The 22,494-nt window shown below is 46.4% G+C and overlaps 1 protein-coding gene across 5 annotated transcripts in view; it reads right to left on the bottom strand.

Annotated features, from left to right (window-relative positions):
* Nucleotides 1–22,494, bottom strand: part of LOC135051156 (membrane-associated guanylate kinase, WW and PDZ domain-containing protein 3-like) — a 73,500-nt gene that overhangs the window by 11,122 nt on the left and 39,884 nt on the right. The window contains exons 2-5 of one of the 5 annotated variants that reach the window (XR_010242077.1): nucleotides 21,040–21,545; nucleotides 19,379–19,442; nucleotides 18,791–18,855; nucleotides 1,548–1,685 (exon numbers count right to left, since the gene is read on the bottom strand). Coding sequence is in view for 1 of the 5 variants with exons in the window: in XM_063957291.1 (XP_063813361.1) it covers nucleotides 894–946; nucleotides 1,548–1,685 (191 nt within the window). In the remaining 4 variants the exon portion in view is untranslated. Of the gene's footprint in view, nucleotides 1–869; nucleotides 947–1,547; nucleotides 1,686–18,790; nucleotides 18,856–19,378; nucleotides 19,443–21,039; nucleotides 21,546–22,494 lie in introns of all 5 variants that reach the window. The other 4 variants (XR_010242079.1, XR_010242076.1, XR_010242078.1 and 1 more) reach the window with 4 other exon arrangements.

Here is a 22,494-nt window from a genome sequence, read left to right as displayed (position 1 = left end):
GCGATCAACTTGGAATTACCCCCCAAGTCTTTAAGGGAAAGACCAAGAAAAGCACGAGAAAGCCTTATTGCTAATCAGGTTTCACGTAAGAGCAGGGGCTGGAAGGAGCCAAACCTGAGGAGAAGGAAAACAAGCCTGGAACAGAATACCAAAATCACCAAAGCACAGCTAGCAACAGTCTACAACCAGACGATCATTAGCAATGTGTGGCATGTACAGGGGTAGAAACATACTGATTCCCAATAATCTTTTGATGCTGCTTTGATATTTTGGAGCTGCCGTCAACAGGTAATGAAAGAGAAACAAAATGTGCAGAATGTTAGCATACTAATGCAAAAAGTATATTCATTCACTTAGCACATACAAATTGCCCTTAAAAATAAAAATGAAAATACCCCTCTTGATTATGAAGTCACCCCTTGAGAAAGATTCATTCTGTTATATTACAACTACTGTACTATAAAAAAAAATTTGATGTGCACCTTTTCCCACCACATTAAACGTGTTCCATCTCCCCATTAGCCAGTGTCCTTCCTGTAAATGCAATGCTAGGTCATGGGGATAAGCACAAGATCCCAAGAATAATAATAATAATGCTATACAATAAAAGGCGTATTCCCCCCATAGAGGTGTGGAGTTAAAGTGTGTTGTGTGCCGACGGCCACTAGATGGCACCAAACAGAGCAATTTCAAGTGTTGCTCTGTTCGGGCATGCACAGCCGCTGGCGCTGCCATTACTGGCATGTTGTTCTGTCATTTTGCCATGCTGGTAAATAGTGTTTTCATAATTACTGTGCTCTGTCCTGTCACTGTCTCTTACCATAAGATTTTCTGCATTTTTAAACGTATTAGTTCCATTACAATCAAACCTGTTAATAAAGCCTCTCTTGCTTTCATGTCTTGTCCTCCACTTTAAGTTGACAGTATAAAGAGAGAGCCCTGTATTCTGTAATTAATTTAGGACAATTTATTTGATATACCAGTGCAATATAAACACAAGTACAGCTAATAAATAGAAATATTCTTTGACTAGTGTCACTCATTGCTTTATATTGTGTGTATTTTAGGAGTAGGAATGAATGTGCTATAGATGTATGTGGCTTGGCTAAGACCCCTAATTTTCATGGCACCATTTTGAAGCCATGTAGACTGGCTTCAGGCAATGGCGTCACTAGAGGCGTGCAGAGCACACCGTGCCTCACCCTCCTCAGTGACTGGGAGGCGGGAGATGTGATATTATGTGCAGCCCCTGGCTTCCAGTCACTGAGGAGGAGCTGGCAGTATGGGAAGATCTCAGGGGGCTGCCCAAATTCTCCAGAAGTGCTGGACATACCACCAGAGTGACTAAATGGTGCCATGAGACCGCACCCTCTTTTCAGTCAAAATACCCATTTCTATTCAATGACATGGAACTTGTATTGGATCCTACAAGGAAACTTGTATTCCATTCTTCCATCTAAGAGTTCTGCATGCTTCTTAATCCCCGATACCCAGCTGTAAGAAATAGCAGTGGTAAGGGTTAATAAAGCAACATGGCTTATGCTCACCATGGTCAGGAATAAGCCCTGTTCCTGGTCTCAGTAATAGGAGAACTTTGGTCCCACCAGCTTGGATCAGCTCAATGGCTCGAGTATGAGTGATGCCTTGCATTAGTTCTCCATAATTTCTACTATCTAATCTCCAACCTAAGAAAAATAAGTAGAACATTAAGAGCCAGATAAGAAATGTCTATTTATTTGAGGACATACACAATTAAGATAATGAGTTAATGTAAAAGACTGATAGCCAGTGACTACAAGTCTGCTGGCAGCTACAGTACGTGACCACAAGCCCATTTACACAGGTGACTGGAAACTGAGGCAGATATCTATATTCAGTACTACCAAGGCCAGATCTAGCCCTTGTGGCGCCCCAGGAAAAAAATAGGGGCGTGGCTCCATGAAGGGGCATGGTCAGTTATGCCTGCAGTAGTATTGCCCCCAGTAGAGTTGTTGTGCCCCCTAGTTTGTGACCCCAGTAGTATGGTTGTGTCTATGTTACCTTTGTGAATAGGACCTGGAGGTGACATAACGAGAGGGCAGGAGGGAACTTCCGCCCTTACAGTGCCACAATGTTTTCTCCATTCTCCGTTCATTTGATGTTAATTTTTTTCTTCCATGCACCACTGGACCCTTGCGGGCTCGCTTTGCTCGCCACACTTCAGGCTCGGTGTCTCGCTTCGCTCGCCACAGGTTACTATTCCAAATAGTTTGTGACATGGACCCAGGGGCTTATGGGAAAGGTCCTCTCTACGAAGGGAAACTAGATGCTACCCAGTAGTATTGCCCCCAGTAGAGCTGTGCCCCCTAGTTTGTGCCCCCCAGTAGTATTGCCCCCAGTAGAATTGTGATCCCTAGTTTGTACCGCTTACAAAAAAAATAAATTAATACTCACCATCCCCGCTCCTGATTCCTGACCGCTGCTGCCCTCCATGTCCTGCCACTAGCACTGCTCCTCTGATCTATGGGAGAGACGTCATGATGTCTCTCCCATAGCACCGCGTAGACACTAGTGGTCAATCATGACCTCTAGTGTCTATGTGCCGCTCCCACAATGCAGTGCGGGTGCGCGATGACTTCATTGCGCACTGCACAGTCAGCACCGCACAGCACTGCACAGCACTGGGGGGCACCACCAGTACCGGATCTTGCCACGGCAGTAGCGCCCTCCGGAAGGCGGCGCCCCGGGCAAAAATCCTGCGTGCCCATAGCCAGATCCGCTACTGAGTACTACCAACAGGAGATGGCATGTTACATTATATCACATATGGGGCAACAATAAATACTGAATGGATTATCAAGCACTATACAGTTAATATTTTTTTTTTTTTAAAAAAGCTTTAAATATACACAAATGTCCTTATGACAAATTACTAAATTGTAGGTTGATAGAAAAAATATTATACAAGTGTTATAATGAAAGGGTAAGACACTAGTTATTTTATACTCTTTTCTACATATTAGTCTGTGGGCAATATTCAATTGATATAACGCGCCCGATCTCCCGTCTTAAGTGATGGGAGATCACAGGGCGATATTCAATTGACCCCTGTTATCGCACCCATAGCAGTCGGGTTTAGCCGCGTAAAGCGGTTTAACCTGACTAAAGTCATGGGCGCGATCGTGTAAAGTCCCATTTGGGTGCTCAAACATGTCACTTTTCACGCATTTCACCTCGCCACCACTGGGGGTAGCGAGCTGAAAAGCTGATGTTGTGCCCTTCGGCAGCAACATTTGAATAGCTGTCGGCAAGCACGAAAGGAGCCGGCAACAACTGAATTCCACCCTATGAGTCTATTAGCCTTGATAATAAACCTACTTTTTAAAGCATGTATTTTCATTCACTCAATACCACACTCATCTGGTAAAATAACATTAGTTCATAGAGCAGCTTGTTCAGTGCTATTTTTCTGTAAGCTACGGAACGCCAGGTCTGGGGATGGCACTGTACCACACAATTTTATATACTGTATATATATATATATATATATATATATATATCGTATGACACATCTTGACAAAAGTGCAGCAGCACTGAAACGTTGAAAGGCATTATTATGTGTCGGTGATTCTTTTCATTAAGCAGTCCTGAGTGCTGCCGTACGAGATGATTTTATATATATATATATATATATATATACCAACAAATATAAAACCACAGCACTCACCACCCCAGAAGCGGGGTGCAGTGTCTGCACTCACCACTCATAGGGAGGGGTGCATGTAGCCCATGGCCACCTACTTAAAAATATACAAACAGAAAGTTCAGCACTCACCAAAGCAAGCTCACTTATTTTCACAACATGTTGTGAAAATAAGTGTGCTTGCTTTGGTGAGTGATGAACTTTCTGTTTGTGTATATATATATATATATATATATACATACACACACACACACACACACACACACACACACGCACACAGCCAATGCCATTAAGAACAATTTTCAGCATAAAGAAGAACAAGGAGTCCTGGAAGTTATGATATGGCCCCCACAGAGCCCTGATCTCAACATCGAGTCTGTCTGGGATTACATTTAGAAACAGTAGGATCTGAGCCAGCCCACATCTACAGAAGATCTGTGGTTAGTTCTCCAAGATGTTTGGCACAACCTCCCTGCCGAGTTCCTTCAAAAACTGTGTGCAAGTGTGCCTAGAAGAATTGATGATGTTTTCAGGGCAAAGGGTGGTCACACCAATAATTGGACACCCATAGAGGTAAGAATCACCTACCTCACCGGTATACCACCAGCGGTATGATGCCCCTGTTGGGATCCCGGTGTCTGTATTGTGATCGGCGGGATCCCGACGATCGGTTTTCTAACTGCTTACCATCTTATGTACTGTTAAATATTTGTTGGGCTGACCTCGCTACACCATAGAAGTCCGCACACACTGAGCTAGGTCTAGCACAGTGTTGCATCATCTTTTATGTGACAGAAAATTTACTTCATGGGGGAGCTTGGGAACAAATCACATGCAAACATGTTACTCTAATTATGAGAGTCTGTTGTCCAGCAGCACACAGTCTAAACGGTTTTGATTATCTTGTACAAAAAAATGTGTTTGGAATGTCCTCTTTATAGCTAGTAAATAAAAAGAAACCGAGTTATATCAAGGTGAGAAAACAATCAAACAGATTTGGTTTTCTTACAAAACATTTCTATTTGTTTGCTACAAACGTTCAATTGACTCTAGGAAAGATGCTATTATGACCTGGATGTCAGCATGATAATAGCAGTAGCAGTATTAGTTAGATTTGATTTTGGAAAGATCCAGAAAATATGACTGTATGTAGGAACCTGTACTTTACAGACGCAGCACATCTGTTACCATATATTCCTGCCTGCAGACTGCTGACCTACAGTATGTGGTTCTACCGACTCAATTTCTGTCGTTTTTCTTTTATTTCTCATCCTGACAGTGAGGGCCTGAAGCGTCAATAAAAGGTTAAAAAAAAAACCTGTAGATTTAGCCGACGTTTGTTTACTGAACTGAGAGTTGAAAGGCAGCGACTCAACTTACAGTACAAGCCATCTAAATAGAAAGAAATGTATTCTGTGTGCCGAATCAATCACTGCATACATACCTGAGTAACAAATACAACAATCTGTAAAAAGAAGATCCACTAAAGCAGGCCTTGCCAACCTGTGGCTCTCCAGCTGTTGCTTTACCAGCTGAGCGGTGGAAGGGTATGCTGGGACTTGTACAGTAGTTTCACAACAGCAGGCTTGCATTAAAGTTTCAATGTATGATATTTGTATATTTATTTTATTTATTTATTTATTCGACATCTCCACTCTGCACAAGATCTGCATCTCTCATCTGCACGTATTACTCGCTCCCATTCACAAGTACAAGACTTTCTTCGGGCAGCACCCACCCTATGGAATGCTCTCCCACACACAATAAGAATCTCCTCTAGCCTCCATACTTTCAAGCGTTCCCTGAAAATTCACCTCTTCAAGCAAGCCTATCAAATTCCTGAACCTCCCATATAACCTTCAGAAGCAGTCATATCTAATTACATTCCATCAGGACTGTGTCTGCTATCTGGTGGGACCGCTATGCTATAGAGAGTGCCTATCCTCCTTATGTATCCTTCCTCATTCCCTATAGATTGTAAGCTTGCAAGCAGGGCCTTCCTACATCTATTACTGTCTGTTATTACTCAGTTTGTCTTATCATTGTTGTTTCCAATTGTAAAGTGCAACAGAATATGCTGCACTATATAAGAAACTGTAAGTAAATAAACATTTGTATATAGAGAAAAGTTTGTTTCAGATAAAGAAGAATAACCTCAATCTGTAACGATAGTAAAAATGGGCTTTCAATTATTTTGTGATACAATGATAAAATATTACGGCAAGGTACTGCCCAGCGAGTCATTTAGAAGAGTCAATCGTAATGAAAAAATGGGGGGTTTGATGCAAATGAACAACTGCTTATATACTTTACTTGTCTCGTTATGGGGCATATTCAATTAGCTGCTGGGTTTACCAGGGCTCACTGGGGAAATCCACAGTATAATGCACTATCACATGCCAGATAGGCCACAAACCCCTTAGCTCTGGCTCTTACCCCACAGATCTCTTTTATGCATATCTCTTTTTTAGCACCAGCCAAGCTTGGATGCGGTCATGCTATACTCCCTGGGCAGATGACAAATTAGCTGTCTGTCTAACATTGGACGTAACTCCAAGAGGAACCAGTTTGAGCATGATTATGGGTTCCTCGTATTTACATCTTATCCTCTGTGGTGTAAATGCCAGGTTGCCTAGTGATCCTTATCGAAATTGTGGGTACTGCAAGGTGACAAGGTGTGGTCTCTCTAATGAAGCCAACCTCCATGAGTGAAGTCCTTCATTTGTTTTGCTATGGAAATGATATCCCCAGGGTTTAAGACTTCCTGTACCAAAGTACCTAGACTGATTCAGGCGTATGACCATATTTGGGTATCAGATACTGACCCTGTATGACATAAACATGGGCAATATAAGATGTTGGCATAAAACACATAACTATGTGTCAAAGACTACAGGGTGTATTCAATATCTGTCGGTTCCTTTCTGACGTAAAGAATCCGACAGGTCAGTTGGATCCGTTCTGTCAGGAGTCGCTTGTCACTCGTCCATGCTCCATCCCCGCTCGTCTCCTCACCCATCCACGCTCCATTCCCGCTCCTCTCCTCACATGGTCCTGCCCCCTCCTACCTGTCCCAACTGACCTATCCCTGCTCCCTTGTCTCATCTCCCCGGTTCCAACAATGTCAATCCGACTTTAAAAAAAGTCAGACTGACACTGTCGAAACCGGGACCAAAAACCTGTAGGTTTGGCTGCTTTCCCGACAATACACATGTGGATTCCGACAAGCCACGTGGTTTCCGACAAGTCGTAAAAAATGGCCCGGCACTGAATAGGTCAGAACACCTTCCGACCTAAACCTTTCGGAAACAGGTATAGAATACACCCCTAATACTCAATTTCCATTTCTACCCACAAACGCTGATTAAAAATAGGTACTGGCATGTGAATCATCTAAACATACATAATGGGTCTGTATTGTTGGGTAATAAGTCCTTATAGCTAAGAATGGGACTACACTGTTCACTTGTCCAGCATACAACAAACATAGCGGTTGGGGTAAACTCCTCAACAAGCAGCAAAGGGATATAGGGGGTCATTCCGAGTTGATCACACGCTGCAATTTTTTGCAGCCTGTGCGATCAGATAGTCGCCGTCTATGGGAGAGTGTATTTTAGCTTAGCAAGTGTGCTAACTCATGTGCAGGGGAGCTGTGCCAAAAAGTTTTAAGCAGTTTATGAGTAGCTCTGAACTTACTCAGCCGCTACAATAACTTCAGCCTGTCAGGTCCCGGAATTAACGCCAGACACCCGCCCTGCAAACGCCTGGACATGCCTGCGTTTTCCTCGACACGCCCAGAAAACAGTCAGTTGCCACCCAGGAACACCTTCCTGCTGTCAATCACCTTGCGTTTAGCGCTGTGATCCTGATCTTCGTTAGTTTCATCGCTGCCCGGTGTCCCCCGTTGCCAGGCAGGGGCATGCCTGTGCATTGCGGCCGCAGCGCAAGCGCAGTTCGGACCCGATCGCATGGCTGTGAAGAACTGCAGTATGTGATTGGGTCGGAATGACCCCAATAGTCCTAGAATGGTGGATATACTGTATTTACAGGGGATACACAATATACATGGGAACATAGGACCTAATTCAGACCTGATCGCTGCAGCAACATTTTTCTTTAATGGCCAATACTATGTGCACTGCAGGGGAGGCAGATATAACATGTGCAGAGAGAGTTAGATTTGGGTGGGGTGTGTTCAAGCTGAAATCTAAATTGCAGTGTAAAAACAAAACAGCCAGTATTTACCCTGCACAGAAACAATATAACCCACCCAAATCTAACTCTCTCTGCACATGTTATATCTGCCCCACCTGCAGTGCACATGGTTTTGCCCAATAGAGAAAGATTGTGCTGCTGCGATCAGGTCTGAATTAGGCCCATAGTAATCTGTAGCAATGGGGATACAGGTTGAGTATCCCATATCCAAAATGCTTGGGACCAGAGGTATTTTGGATATCGGATTTTTCCGTATTGTGGAATAATTGCACACCATAATGAGATATCATGGTGATGGGACCTAAGTCTTAGCACAGAATACATTTATGTTTCATATACACCTTATACACAGCCTGAAGGTCATTTTAGCCAATATTTTTAATAACTTTGTGCATTAAACAAAGTGTGTCTACATTCACACAATTCATTTATGTTTCACATACAGCTTATACACACAGCCTGAAGGTAATTTAATACAATATTTTTAATTCCTTTGTGTATTAAACAAAGTTTATGTACATTGAGCCACAAAAAACAAAGGTTTCACTATCTCAGTCTCACTCAAAAAATTCTGTATTTCGGAATATTCCGTATTTCGGAATATTTGGATATGGGATACTCAACCTGTATAACGATATTGTCGCACATGTAAGTGGCACTGCTGATGGGGGATTTCAGCTTCATGCATGTCTAGCTCCTCCAACAAGTGTAAAAAGTGCCGCTCAGGGGCAGGTCCAGCATCAATGTCTGGAGAAAAGTTTAGTACTGTGCACAGAATGATTCCAAAGAGTGTGTGCATGGGTCACATGCCCCCACAGGCAGTATAGTGAAGCAGAGCTGAAGGGAAGATTATTTTTGTGCTCTTAAAGTTATGGCAATGCCGGCGACAACCAAGCAGGGAAGCAGGGAATTACTGTTGCACTGTTTGATAAATAATAAAGATTCCCATGCAGTAGAGTGGATGTCCAATCATTTGGGATAATAAGGTGAATAAAGAGAAAAAGCCCCATCTCTACAATGTATCTTAACAGATAGATAGGCCCTGAAATATTTAACTATGAAGCCAGCACCTTGGAAGTCACAGTTGAGTTCTAGGTTAGTGTGATACCCACGTTTTGGGTACCCCTGCTACATACTATTGCAGCCCTGAATGGCAGCCAGCACTGCCAACAAAACTGTTGGACTGGTCCTGTCAGAGTTTTTTCTTTACCCCCTGCATTGCCTAGCAACGCCTTGCTGAGGGATCGGCACGGAAAGCCTGGAAGCCTCTCGGATTGGCAGAGGAGAGGCGCGAGAAAAAGAAAGGAGGAGCTCATCGTGAGGAAGAAGGGTGGCGGGACCCGTGACTGGAGCAGACAGAGCGGCTGTGGGTAGAAGATAGAAGAGGCCAGAGATACCCACCACGTGTGACAGGGAGGTGAAGCCGCTGCGGGGAACGCACAGACAGAAAAGCGAGGGAATGAGGATTCACCGCCGCTGCACCTGATGGAAGGGACGCGGCCGTGATCCGCACCAGACAGAGGAGGCTTCACTGCACCCAGATAGGAGGAGCAGGGGTGTGAGTGGAGCCGCGGAGAACCCCAAGCCACCAGCCGCTGCAGGGATAGAGAGCTGTGCCGGTCAGAGCCACAGCTGTGAGCAGCAAAGTGAAGAGAGGAGAGGCTGCTGCATTCCTGGTGAACGGGAGGTCAAGGGACTGCAGCTTTGGGAGTGTCAATGATGGCCAGGTAATTGCATTTTCTCACTTTACCAGCCAAGCTCTCAGTCAGGATCACATTCTGGACAGCTTGAATCCCAGTCCCTGCCACTATATTATTCTTGCTACTGACTGCCAGCCTGTGGGTCACTACTCAGCAAGGAAAAGACACAGTATTACAGGTACCTGGTCACTCCTCCACTTCAACCAGTTTGCGCATAGAGGGGTCTGCCAGCAACAGTGCACCCTGGATTAATAGGGGGACACCCCTGCCTGGAAATTCACCAGTCAAACTCTCCTTTATACCTACAAGTGCCTTACCATTGTTCCATGCAGTGACAATTATATATGAACTCCATCCATACATCACCATATCCGGAGTAGCCTTATTTTCTCCGACTTATTTTGTTGTTTGTAGATACAAATAGTTTCATCACCCTTATTCATGGTTGCTGTGTTACATTGCAATTAATCTATTCTGCCCGTCTTCTTACAAATACTTACCTGCTGTCCGCTGACATTATTTCAGTAACTCATAATTAATGCGCAGAAACTGAACGTTATTAATGGGTGCACAGCGCCACCCTGTGGACAGTCTAGACATTGTGCCAATTTAGTGCTAGAGCAGTTCTTGGCTTACAGTCCTCAAAGTTGATAATTGTACCTCAATGTTTGATGTTGTACGTGATTAATTGACTAACCCATTTCTGAGCCTTTCAAGTTCGTAAACTGTGACTGTTTTTTATCATTATCAGAGATTTGTTGTGCTGATACCTAGTGTATGTGCTTCACTCTAAACATGACTGGCCTTACAGCGGTGACTAACCACTTCCTCCAAAGTAAACCTGCTATCACCGTTAAATTTGTATTTTCCTTCACTAGTGGGGTCCTCTTTGGGGTGTCCGTTCTTCTGCCACAGGCTCCTACGGAAGAAGTCGTGAGAGGTCTGGAATCAGCAAGCGCGTCTGAAGACAGCAGGTACGACACTACACCATCACAGGGGCTGATATTACAACTTGGCGTCTATGAACAGGATCACAGATACCCCTGTGAACGGTGAGATGTCGCAGCCGCAAGACGCACCAGAGGCGGGAGTTCAACAGCAGACCGTGGATTCTACACCGAGCTGCCGACGTGCGCCTGAGGCACCCAACCCAGCACCCCCAGCGGCAGTAATGCCAACGTAACCAATCACAATGCCCTATTACTTCAGGGCCCTTTGGCTTCCTACATATTCAGGCAAGACCAGCTCACAGGGGACCAGCTACTTCAGGGAATTCAAGGACAAGTTACAATCAATGTTCGCTGAGTGAGGAACAATGGGCGGAGATTGTCATCGGCCAGCTAAAGGGCTCTGCGCTACGGGAGGCCCGATCATGGTCAGGCGCAGACCACAAATCGGCTGACGGGATCCTGAAGAAACTGGCCAGCATCTTTAATGCCCAGTCCATCGCAGAATTGAAGGGGCGACTATATGCCCAAAAACAACAACCACGAGAATCCTTGTGAGATTTTGCCCTGGGATTACAAGAGGCGATGTGGGCAATCCAAGCTAGAGCTCCAAGGGAAGTAGAAAACGTCGATGAAACATTGACAGACATGTTTATTGAAGGGGCCAGAAGCGAAGCAACAAGGGCCCAGCTGAGAATGTGGAGAAAACAGAAACCCGACTGCACCTTCCCCGAGTTTAAAGAAACCTCAATGGACATACTGGGGTTGAATCAGAACGTGGACTTAGAATATGGGGCGACCTCGGAACTGACCGGGGATGAAGAGTGCGACAAGATGCAACTGTGTGTAATGCCCGAACCCGGCAAGCCTAAACGAGTGGTCACCCAGCAGGTCCAAACCAGCCAAGATCCGATCGGCGCTCTCACCAGTGCAGTAACGGAAATGATGAGGGTGATCCGAGATATACCCCTGGAACAGGCCGAGAATAAACACGGAGGATGGCGTTGTGATTCAGGTGGAAGAAACAGATGTCAATGGGACATTCCGCGTGGCTCAGGACGACGCCCCACCAATCAGTTCAATGCTCAGGGAGGCCCATCTGTCGACCTTGCAAGTTGGGTGGACATATTGGGCGCGAATGTGAAGACAAGCCTTTAAACGATGTGACCCCGAAGCGAGGGACTGACCCTCGGTTAGAACCTCGCAAATAGGTCCATCGGCACCGGAATGGTGGCCGCGATACATTGGCAAGTGTCCACACTTGAAGATAAGGGTCAATGGAGTGGAAATGGCAGCTCTCCTGGATACCAGATCCCAAGTGACAACTATTCAGCTCACAGAGTTCCGAAAACCCTGGAAAGAGAGTGAAATCGTGACACCACCTACCGATTATGTTCCGTGGCTACTGGGAGTCCGATTTATCAATTGGCGAGGCAGAGCTAGAACACCAAGGCTGTTTGGTCACGACTTCCTGCAATGAACACCTGCCCCCTGTCATTCTGGGGATGAACGTGCTGAAAAATTGTCCCAATGAGCTGATGGAGACCCTCAGAACGGCCCAGAGAGAACGGAAGATGATGCAGCAGATGGTGCGTCTGCTTGAAGGACACAAGCGTTTCACTAACCCCAAAGGACAAGGCCAGGATCACGGACCGCCAACCCATTATACTTCAACCCAACGTCAAAAACGTGATGTGGTGTAAAGCCAGGATCAGACCAGGTGGGCGGGATTATGAAGCCATCATCAACGCCTTTGACCCCGATGGGCAGCAGCCATTCACAGTGGCCAGGACACTGGCGAGAGTGGAACGTGGAAGCGTTCCAGTCCGGGTACTCAATCCACACAGTTACCCGATTCGGCTGTGCCGGAACTGCCCAGTGGCCAGCGTGGTGCTGGTCAATTTCCAAGACGTGTTGTGAGAAACCGTGTCCAGAACTCAATAAAGAACTGTGGCCAGCCAATCCAGCCTAATCGCCACATACACCCCCTGGTGGAACCAGTGGCGGAACTAGCGAGCGGTGGGCCCAGGTGCGACAAAATGCTTTGCCCCCCCCCCCCCCATCCCATACAAGTCCACCCCCTCACCACTGGAGAGGATCTGGTGAGTGTGACCTGCTCAGGGCCAGAGAAATGGATACCTAGCAACAGTGCCGTAACTAGTCATTATAGCACTGTGTGCAAGAAACGTCATCGGAGCCCCACCCCTGCATGCAAAACAGGGGCAGTGCGAGCAGTAGGCGCGCGCAAAAAAACATAGTGGCATGGCTTTGTGGGGAAGGGGTGTGGCCACAAAATAATACCAATTCATAAAACGGTGCGCAGTAGTCTCCATTATTCAAATTACGCCGCACAGTAGCACCACTACACCAGGTAGAGACCCTTTTACACCTTACGGCGGACAGATTCCACTTTTTACACATTACGGCAGACAGCGTCCCCTTTTTACACAGTACGGCAGACAGCGTCCCCCTTTTTACACATTACGGCAGACAGCGTCCCCTTTTTACACAACGGCAGACAGCGTGCCCTTGTTACACATAGCGGCAGACAGCGTACACTTTTTACACATAACGGCAGACAGCATCCCCTTGTTAAACATAGCGGCAGACAGCGCTCACTTTTTACACATAACGGCAGACAGCGTGCCCTTTTTACACATAACGGCAGACAGCGTCCCCTTTTTACACATTATGGCAGACAGCGTGCCCTTGTTACACATTACAGCAGACAGCGTCCCCCTTTTTACACATTACGGAAGACAGTGTCCCCCTTTTTACACATCACGGTAGGCAGATTCCCCCTTTTTACACATTGCGGCAAAGATTCCCCCTTTTTACACATTACATCAGGCAGATTCCCCCTTTTTACACATTGCGGCAGGCAGATTCCCCTTTTTACACATTGCGGCAAGCAGATTCCCCCTTTTTACACATTGCGGCAAGCAGATTCCTCCTTTTTACACATTGCGGCAGGCTGATTACCCATTTTTACACATTGCGGCAGGCAGATTCCCCATTTTTACACATTACGGCAGGCAGATCCCAAGAAAGACAGAAAGAAAGAAAGAATTATACTTACCCTCTCCGCTGGCTCAGGCTCCTCGGTGCAGCTTCTGACGATTCCCGGGCAGGAGAGAAGGAGGAGGAGGAGGGAGGTGGAGGAGGGAGCCGCAGCAGCGCTGTGTTATTGGTGGAGGCACTGCTGCTGCCCCTCTGCTTCACTATAGGCTGTTCTCGTAAGACAGCCTATAGTGAAGCAGAGGGACAGCAGCAGCTGCGCCTCCACCAGTAACAAAGCGCTGCTGCGGCTCCCTCCTCCACCTCTCTCCTTCTCCTTTTCCCCCGTGGCCGCTGCAGTGCGCTCCTCTCCGGGCGGCTGTGTGCTGCGGGCAGCGGTTGCCCGCAGCACACAGCTGCATGTAATGAGTCAGTTTTGACTCATTACATGCTTTGGGCCCCTGGACAGAGGCAGGCCCCAGTGCAACGCACTGGTTGCACTGGCGGTAGTTCCGCCTCTGGGTGGAACGAGATCCAAATCGGAGATGCGGATACATCAGAGGACCAACGAGAGGGTGTTATCCAAGTCGTGTGCAGGAATGCCGGGGCTTTCAGCCAACATCCAGCTGACTTTGGTAGAGCAGAGGGGATGCAACACCACATTCCCACCGGAGTGAGCCCGTCAATTAAAGAGAGACACAGGCCGCTCCCACCGCCCATGTACCAACCGGTACGAGCCATGATCAGCGAGATGCAAGAGGCCGGCGTGATCAAGGAGAGCCACAGTCCATGGGCTGCCCCGCTGGTCATTGTCAAGAAGAAGGACGGCAGCCTTTGTTTCTGCGTAGATACAGTAGGTTGAATTCATTCACCCACAAGGATGCATATCCAATGCCACGAATTGAGGAGTCCCTGACTGTCCTGAAGACCGCTGTCTATTTCTCAACCTTTGATTTGACCAGCGGGTACTGGCATATCCTGATGGATCCGGAAGATCGGGAGAAAATGGCTTTCACCACCCCAATGGGCCTATTCAAATTTGATAGAATGCCATTCGGACTCTGCAATGCCCCTGCCACCATCCAAAGGGTCATGGAACACTGCTTGGACCATCGGAACTTCGAGATGGTCTTCCTGTATCTCGATGACGTGATCATCTTCTCAAAGACGTACGAGGACCATCTTAAACACCTGAAGGAAGTGTTCAGACAGCTGACTCGATGTGGCCTGAAGTTGAAGCCATCCAAATGCCACCTCCTGAAGCCAAAAGTGCAATTCCTTGGGCACATTGTGAGTGCTGAAGGGGTGAAACCGGATCCAGAGAAGATTCGCCTGGTGCGTGACTGGCCGGTACCAAGAACCGTCAAAGAAATACGCAGCTTCCTGGGGTTCGTCGGATACTACCGACGCTTCATTGAGAACTTCGCTAAAGTAGCCTCATCACTGCACGAACTCCTGCGTGGCAAGTCAGGCCAAGAGAGGCGTAGTACAGCAGTGGTCGCATGGACCGAAGACCACCAAGCAACTTTTGAACAGATTAAGCGGTCACTGGTCGAGACACCCCTCCTGACCTACCCTGACTACAAGAAGCCCTTCAAAGTCTATACTGATGCCAGCCACTGTGGCCTGGGAGCTGTGCTATCACAAGTACAGAATGGTCAGGAAAGCGTGATAGCCTATGCCAGTCGGGCCTTAGGAAAGCAGAACGCAATAATGAAAACTACAGCACGTTAAAACTGGAGCTGTTTGCCCTGGTCTGGGCCATGACGGAGAAGTTCAAAAATTACTTGGCCGCCACCCCTTTTGGAATTGTCACCGACAACAACCCCTTGGCCCACCTATCCATGGCCCGGCTGGGAGCGATGGAGCAGAGATGATTATCATGCCTGGCCAACTTCCGCTACACAGTAACATCACAGTGGGAAATCCAATGGCAATGCAGATGCCATGTCCCGCCTGCCCACAATGGATATCGAGGAAGAAGAATGAGATTGGGCTGAAGACGTTGAGACCCCGTTCTTCATGACTCCTAAGGAACATAGACGTATTGCCACCTCCGACCCTGTTGCTCTCACCACAGACCCCTCGTCTGAACCAAGTCAACAAGGCAAGGGGGATTTGATTAGGAGCTGATCCAAAAAGAGAGTTTCGGTGATCTGGAACCTTAAAGTGCTTCTCCGCCGGCATGGCCGGCATACCAAAGTACAAACAGCTAATGCAGATCAAGAATTGGTCAAACTATTGAGACACCGTGATCACCTGAGTCTTTGACAAGGACTTGTCATTCGCAAGGGTTTTGACCCTGGGACCCACCAGCCGATCCATCAGATCATGGTACCAAAAGAACGAGCCCACTTCTTACTCACCGCTTACCACAACCAGTCCGGCCATTTCAGGACACAGAAGACTGAAGCAACTCTGAGGAGGCACTACTTCTGGATTGGAATGCGGGCTGATGTTGAAGATGGTGCCGCGACTGCGTGAGTTGCAACCTGAAACGCCCAGCTGAAGCCACCCAGAAAGACCCTCTTCACCCGATTTCAAGTAGCCACCCAGCCGAATTGGTGGTATTAGACCACGTAAAGCTTGAACCAAGTACCACCGGCGTCCAATACGCCTTAACGATCATGGACCACTACAGCAGATTCCTGGTGGTGGTCCCCGCATATGACCTAACCGCAAAAACGACAGCCGAGCTCTTCATAAAGCATTTTGTCCAGCCCTATGGGTACCCTGATTGGGTCCTGACGGATCAGGGCCCGGTATTTGAATCTCAACTGTTCCATGAATTGTGTAACATGTATGGGTGCCACAAGTTGAGAACCACCGCCTACCACCCACAAGGAAACGGACACTGCGAGAGAGCTAACAAGACTTTGATACGGATGCTTCGAAGTCTCTCCGCAGAGTCAAGGACTCAATGGCCCAAATTCCTATCTGAGATGACATATCTGTATAACAATACAGAACACTGCTCAACAGGCTTCACAACCTTCTATCTAATGTTTGGGAGACAAGGCAAACTCCCCAAGGACCTGGGGCTGACTCCAGAGGTTGAAGAGTCCGATATTCCTCAAACTGACTGGGTACAAGAACACCAGCACCGCATTGAGACCACCTGACAAGTTGTGGAAAAGCAGATGGAAGTCGTATACGCCTGGCAAGAGAGAAACTATAATGACAATGCACGGCTGGTGCCTCTACAAATAGGTGACAGAGTGTGGAGAAAGAAAAACCGCCGAGCCAGTAAACTCAACACCATGTGGGAGGCTGTGCCATATGCCATCATAAGAGTCCTGACTGATGACCTGTATAAATACCAGATTGAGGGAGAAGATGGTCGACTCAGCACTGTACCCTGTGACCAACTGAAGTTTTGCACTTCCAAAGAACCTGTACCGCAGTGGGAGGGAAGTCCTGTGATGGGGGGCTGGGGGCCCCAGGGAGGTATACCACTTGATGACCCCATTAAGTTGTTGATGTTTATGGGAAGTGCCATTCCCTACCCCATTACCCGGAGTTGGATGACGAACTCACCAGTGACAGACAGTACTTTTCTTCTGGTGTCTGATTCTGAAAGTGGATCTAATGTAATCAGTGTCAGGAGGTCAGAACGCAGCACTAAAGGCATTCTGCCCTTGTGCTACCGATAATAGAATGTATAATGTGTTAAAGATAGATATCTTCATGCCTAAGTTGCTTACCGTTAATTGTTGCAAGCTGTCATGAAAAGACTGTTACTCAAGACTGTTAAGTCACTTTAAAAGAAATTACGTGAAGACATGCATAATTCTACCGGGGGAACATGTGATACCCATGTTTGGGGTACCCCTGCTGCATACTATTGCAGCCCTGAATGGCAGCCAGTGCTGTTTCCAAAACTGTTGGACTGGCCCTTTCAGGGTTAATTCTTTTCCTCCTGCGTTGCCTAGCAACGCCTGGCTGAGGGATCGGCACGGGAAGCCTGGAAGCCTCTCGGATTGGCTGAGGAGAGGTGCGAGTAAAAGAAAGGAGGAGCTCACCGTGAGGAAGAAGAGTGACAGGACCCGTGACTGGAGCAGAGCAGCCTCATATAGAAGAGAAAAGAGCCGTAATGAGTGGCGGCCGGAGATACCCACCACGTGCGACAGGGAGAGAGGTGAAGCCGCTGCGGGGAGCGCACAGACAGGGAAGCGTCGGCAGAGTTTAAAGCCGCTGCCCAGAGGGAAGGAGGATTCATTGCTGTGATCCGCGCCAGACAGAGGAGGCGTCACTGCACCCAGATAGCAGGAGCGCGGGTGTGAGTGGAGCCACGGGAGAACCCCAAGCCACCAGCTTGGGGTTCGCAAAGCAGCAAAGTGAAGAGAGGAGAGACTACTGCATTCCTGGTGAACATGAGTTCAAAGGACTGCAGCTTTGGGAGTGTCAATGATGGCTAGGTAATTGCATTTTTCTCACTTTACACTACCAGCCAAACTCTCAGTCAGGATCACTTTCTGGACAGCTTGAATCCCAGTCCCTGCCACTATATTAGTCTTGCTACTGACTGCCAGCCTGTGGGTTACTACTCAGCAAGGAAAAGACACAGTATTACAGGTACGTGGTCACCCCCTCCCCTTCAACCAGTTTGTGCATTGAGGGGTCCGCCAGCAACAGTGTACCCTGGATTAATAGGGGGATGCCGCTGCCTGGAAATTCCCCAGTCAAACTCTCCTTTATACCTACAAGTGCCTTACCATTGTTCCATGCAGTGACAATTATATATGAACTCCATCCATACGTCACCGTTTCCGGAGTAGCCTTATTTCCTCTGACTTATTTTGTTGTTTGTAGATACAAATAGTTTCATCACCATTATTCACGGTTGCTGTGTTACGTTGCAATTAATCTATTCTGCCCGTCTTCTTACAAATACTTACCTGCTGTCCGCTGACATTATTTCAGTAACTCATAATTAATACACAGAAACTGAATGTTGTTAGTGGGTGCACAGCAACTCCCTGTGGACAGTGTAGACATTGTGACAATTTAGTGCTAGAGCATTTCTTGCCTTACAGTCCTCAAAGTTGGTAATTGTACCTCAATGTTTGATGATGTATGTGATTAACTGACCTACCCATTTCTGCGCCTTTCAAGTTCGTAAACTGTGATTGGTGTTTATCGTTATCAGAGATTTGTTGTACTGATATCTAGTGTATGTGCTTCACTCTAAACACAACTGGCCTTACAACAGTGACCAACCACTTCCTCCAAAATAAACCTGTTATCACCGTTAAATTTGTATTTTCTTTCATTAGTGGGGTCCTCTTTGGGGTGTCCATTCTGTCACAGGCTCCTACGAAAGAAGTCGTGAGAGGTCTGGAATCAGCAAGCGTCATCTGGAGACAGCACATACGACACTACACAATCACAGGGGCTGATATCACATTAGCCTACATTATTGAGCTGTCTCCCAATATTCCAGGAGAGTAGGTATCTACCACACAAAGACAGACAGAGGACAATGATGGCTGTATTTTTGTAGAGTAACACATTCTGGTAAATAAAGAGAAGAAAGGGATTATCCCATACACAGTATGACTAAATAGATAGCATCATGTGCTATTAAATTCAAGCTATTAAATTCAAGCTATAAACAATTATACCAGTTATCCAAAGGAACACTGGGGATGAAACATAGTAATGACTACATTGTGCACTGGACATTGGCTATTATTTAATTTTGGTACATGTCCAGTACCTGCTAGATAAATCAACAAACACTGTTATACTGTTTCATACGTGAATGCGTCCATCTTTAATTGCTGGACCATCTTCTGCAAGACGGACAATGAATAATCCCATGTTATACTCCTTACCTCCACGGAGGCTAAACCCAAAGCCTCTAGGTCCTTCCAACTCCACAGGGTAACAGCCCAAACTCTGAAATGTAAATAAATGAACAGAGATATTTTCTGCATGTTACTTACCAAACAGAAAAGTCAATGCATAATGAAATAACATTGGCCCAGATTTATCAAGCCTTGGAGAGGGATAAATAGCACGGTGATAAAGCACCAGCCAACCAGCTCATAACTGTCATTTTTCAAACACAGCCTGTGACATGGCAGTTAGGAGCTTATTGGTTGGTACTTTATCACCATGCTATGTATCACTCTCCAAGGCTTGATAAATTGGGGCCATTATGATACAAAAAACTGTATCCCAGAAAAAAAACACCACAATTCTAAAATGAATGTTTATTTTTTTACAAGAATAGTCACGTTACAACGCTGCATCATGGTAGAACTATATAATCCTACCATTTTACTCCATTTATACTAAAGACCTATTTAAAATACAGAGGACATTTCACCTGAAGGGCTCTTACACTTGGATTTTTGAAAGACACAGAGATACTTATTCACGCTGAGATGTACAGAACGTCAGGGTGCTTTTATAGATGTTTTCCAGAGGGCCACATATTACTAATGCCATACATGCATACAGGACACATACACGATGTTGAAAAATAAAAACAGCCTTGAAGACAAGCTCTAACAGTTATCAAACGCTGTACAGGTTGAGTCTCTGATATCCAAAATGCTTAGGAGCATAAGTATTTTGGGTTTTGGATTTTTCCGTATTTTAGAATATTTGCATACCATGAGATATCCTGATGATGGGACCCAAGTGTAAACACGAAATGCATTTATGTTTCATATACATCTTATACACTTAGGCTGAAGGTAATTGTATACAGTATTTTTATAATTTTGCGCTAAAAAAGTTTGTATACACTGAATATTCAGAAAGCAAAGTTGTCAATATCTCAGTCACACTCAAAATGTTTTGAATTTTGGAATATTTCAGATTTTGGCATTTTGGATATGGGAGATTTAGGGGGTCATTCTGACTGGATTGCTCGCTGCAGTTTATCGCAGCGCAGCTATCGGGTTGGATCTGCACATGTGCCACCGCCGCAGTGCGCTACCGCATGCTGGACGGCTGAAGGTCGTTGTTCTCTAGCGATCGCCTCTGCCTGATTGACAGGCAGAGGTGGTCACTGGGCGAGAGGGGGCTGGATGGTGGCATTAAGCCGCCATCTAGGGGGCGCAGTCCAGCCAATGCAGGCGTGGCTGGACCAATGGGGGGGCGGGCCGCGGCGGCTGTGTGACATCACACGCAGCTGATGCGACCCGGGCAGTGAAAAGGTTCTCCCGGCCAGCCGCAGGAGCTGCGCTTGCTGGGAGTTACTCCTCAAATGCAAAAGCATCACCGCTGTGCGGTGCTTTTGCATTTCTGCGAGGGGGGCGGCACTGACATGCGGGGTGGATTAGCCCTGTGCTGGGTTTCCCCCAGCATGTCTGAGTGCCTGATCGTAGCTGTGCTAAATTTAGCACTGCTACGATCAACTCGCAATGACCCCCTGAACCTGAACTAAAAGATTACAGTTACACTATTGTTTAAAACTGGTCACTGGTCACATCATTCAATAGATCTTATTGTGTAAATAAGGAGATTTATGGTAAGAACTTACTTTTGTTAAATCTATTTCTGCGAGGTACACTGGATTCCACAGGGAATAACATCGGGGTGTAGAGTTGGATCTTGATTCGAGGCACCAACAGGCTAAAAGCTTTGACTGTTCTCAGGATGCATAGTGCCACCTCCTCCATATCCCCGCCTCCAGGCACTGGAGCTCAGTTTTGTTAACCAGTCCAATGCAGTAGCATGTAAAAGAGACGACAACAGTTAGTAGCCACATACAACTACATTCTTACGACAGGAGAAGGTACCAGCGGCTAATGCCATACAAACCCAAAGAAGCTAAGTGCGTCAGGATGGGCACCCTGTGGAATCCAGTGTACCTCGCACAAAGAGATTTAACAAAGTTTAAAAAAGTTCTTACCATAAATCTTCTTTTCTGCAGCGGGGTACACTGTGATTCCACAGGGAATTACATCGGGGATGTCCTAAAGCAGTTCCTCATGGGAAGGGATGCACTGTAGCGGGCACAAGAATCCGGCGTCCAAAGGAAGCATCCTGGGAGGGGGATGTCAAAGTCGAAAAAATATCGTTATTCTCATGCCTTGTACTAACCCCATGCGCTTGCCCGCTGCACGTGCACATTCTCTCCCGTGCGTGCGCATATTCGCAGTTGCGTGATGGCGCCTCCACGGTCGTGCGCTCAGGCGCGTGGTATGTGCATTTACGGTAGAGTTTGTGTGCCGGGCGAATCGATCGTTACATAGTTAATCCAAATAGTGTATTTTATAGGTTATGGTGCTCTTAATAATATCAGTGAGTTTGTTTAATGTAACTGGTTCATGGACAGAGAAATCCCTCTTTACATGATACGAAGGGTCGGACAGGTTTTGAGCAGTTGTGTTTAGTATGCAACGGTAGAGTATTTTATTAGAAACATTCCGGTATTGGTTTGAAAGAGATTAATCGCTCCTGCGAATAGTTATGTCTATAAGAAGTTTATGGACATTTACTGTATTTGCAGTTCATTATCCATGCGGCGGGAATCCTGAGATTCCCTCCCACCTGAGCAGTAAGAAATAGTCACAGCCCACCTGTTCGAATCAACCTATGACCTTTTGTTATAATGTGAAGACAGATTCCTGTGTCCAATGAACAATGAGATTGTAGGCCCCTTTGTAATGTACTGTATGTAGTGTATATAAGGCAGCCAGTCTGGGCCAGCTCAGTCTACTCTCCACAAAAGGTTTTCATCACTGACTAACTTGAGAGCTGGTACCAGGACTGCGCAGCGATCATTCCCCAGTGTGTAAGTTTTATTCTCTGTAACCAACTTATTCTCTGTTTGTATTTGCCATACTCTCTCTCTCTCTCTCTGTTATTGTTACGCTGTTGTATATTGTATATTTTCAGTTATTCTGTGTAGGTGTTTTATGTTAGTGCTGTAGTGTATAAACTGTAACTGTTTTCCCCTTTTACATACTAAAATCATCTAGATAAAGGTTTT

The sequence above is a fragment of the Pseudophryne corroboree genome, chromosome 2 (genome assembly GCF_028390025.1).
Source record: "Pseudophryne corroboree isolate aPseCor3 chromosome 2, aPseCor3.hap2, whole genome shotgun sequence".
In the NCBI taxonomy this organism is placed as follows: Eukaryota; Metazoa; Chordata; class Amphibia; order Anura; family Myobatrachidae; genus Pseudophryne; species Pseudophryne corroboree.
This window is presented reverse-complemented; position numbering and strand designations above follow the sequence as displayed.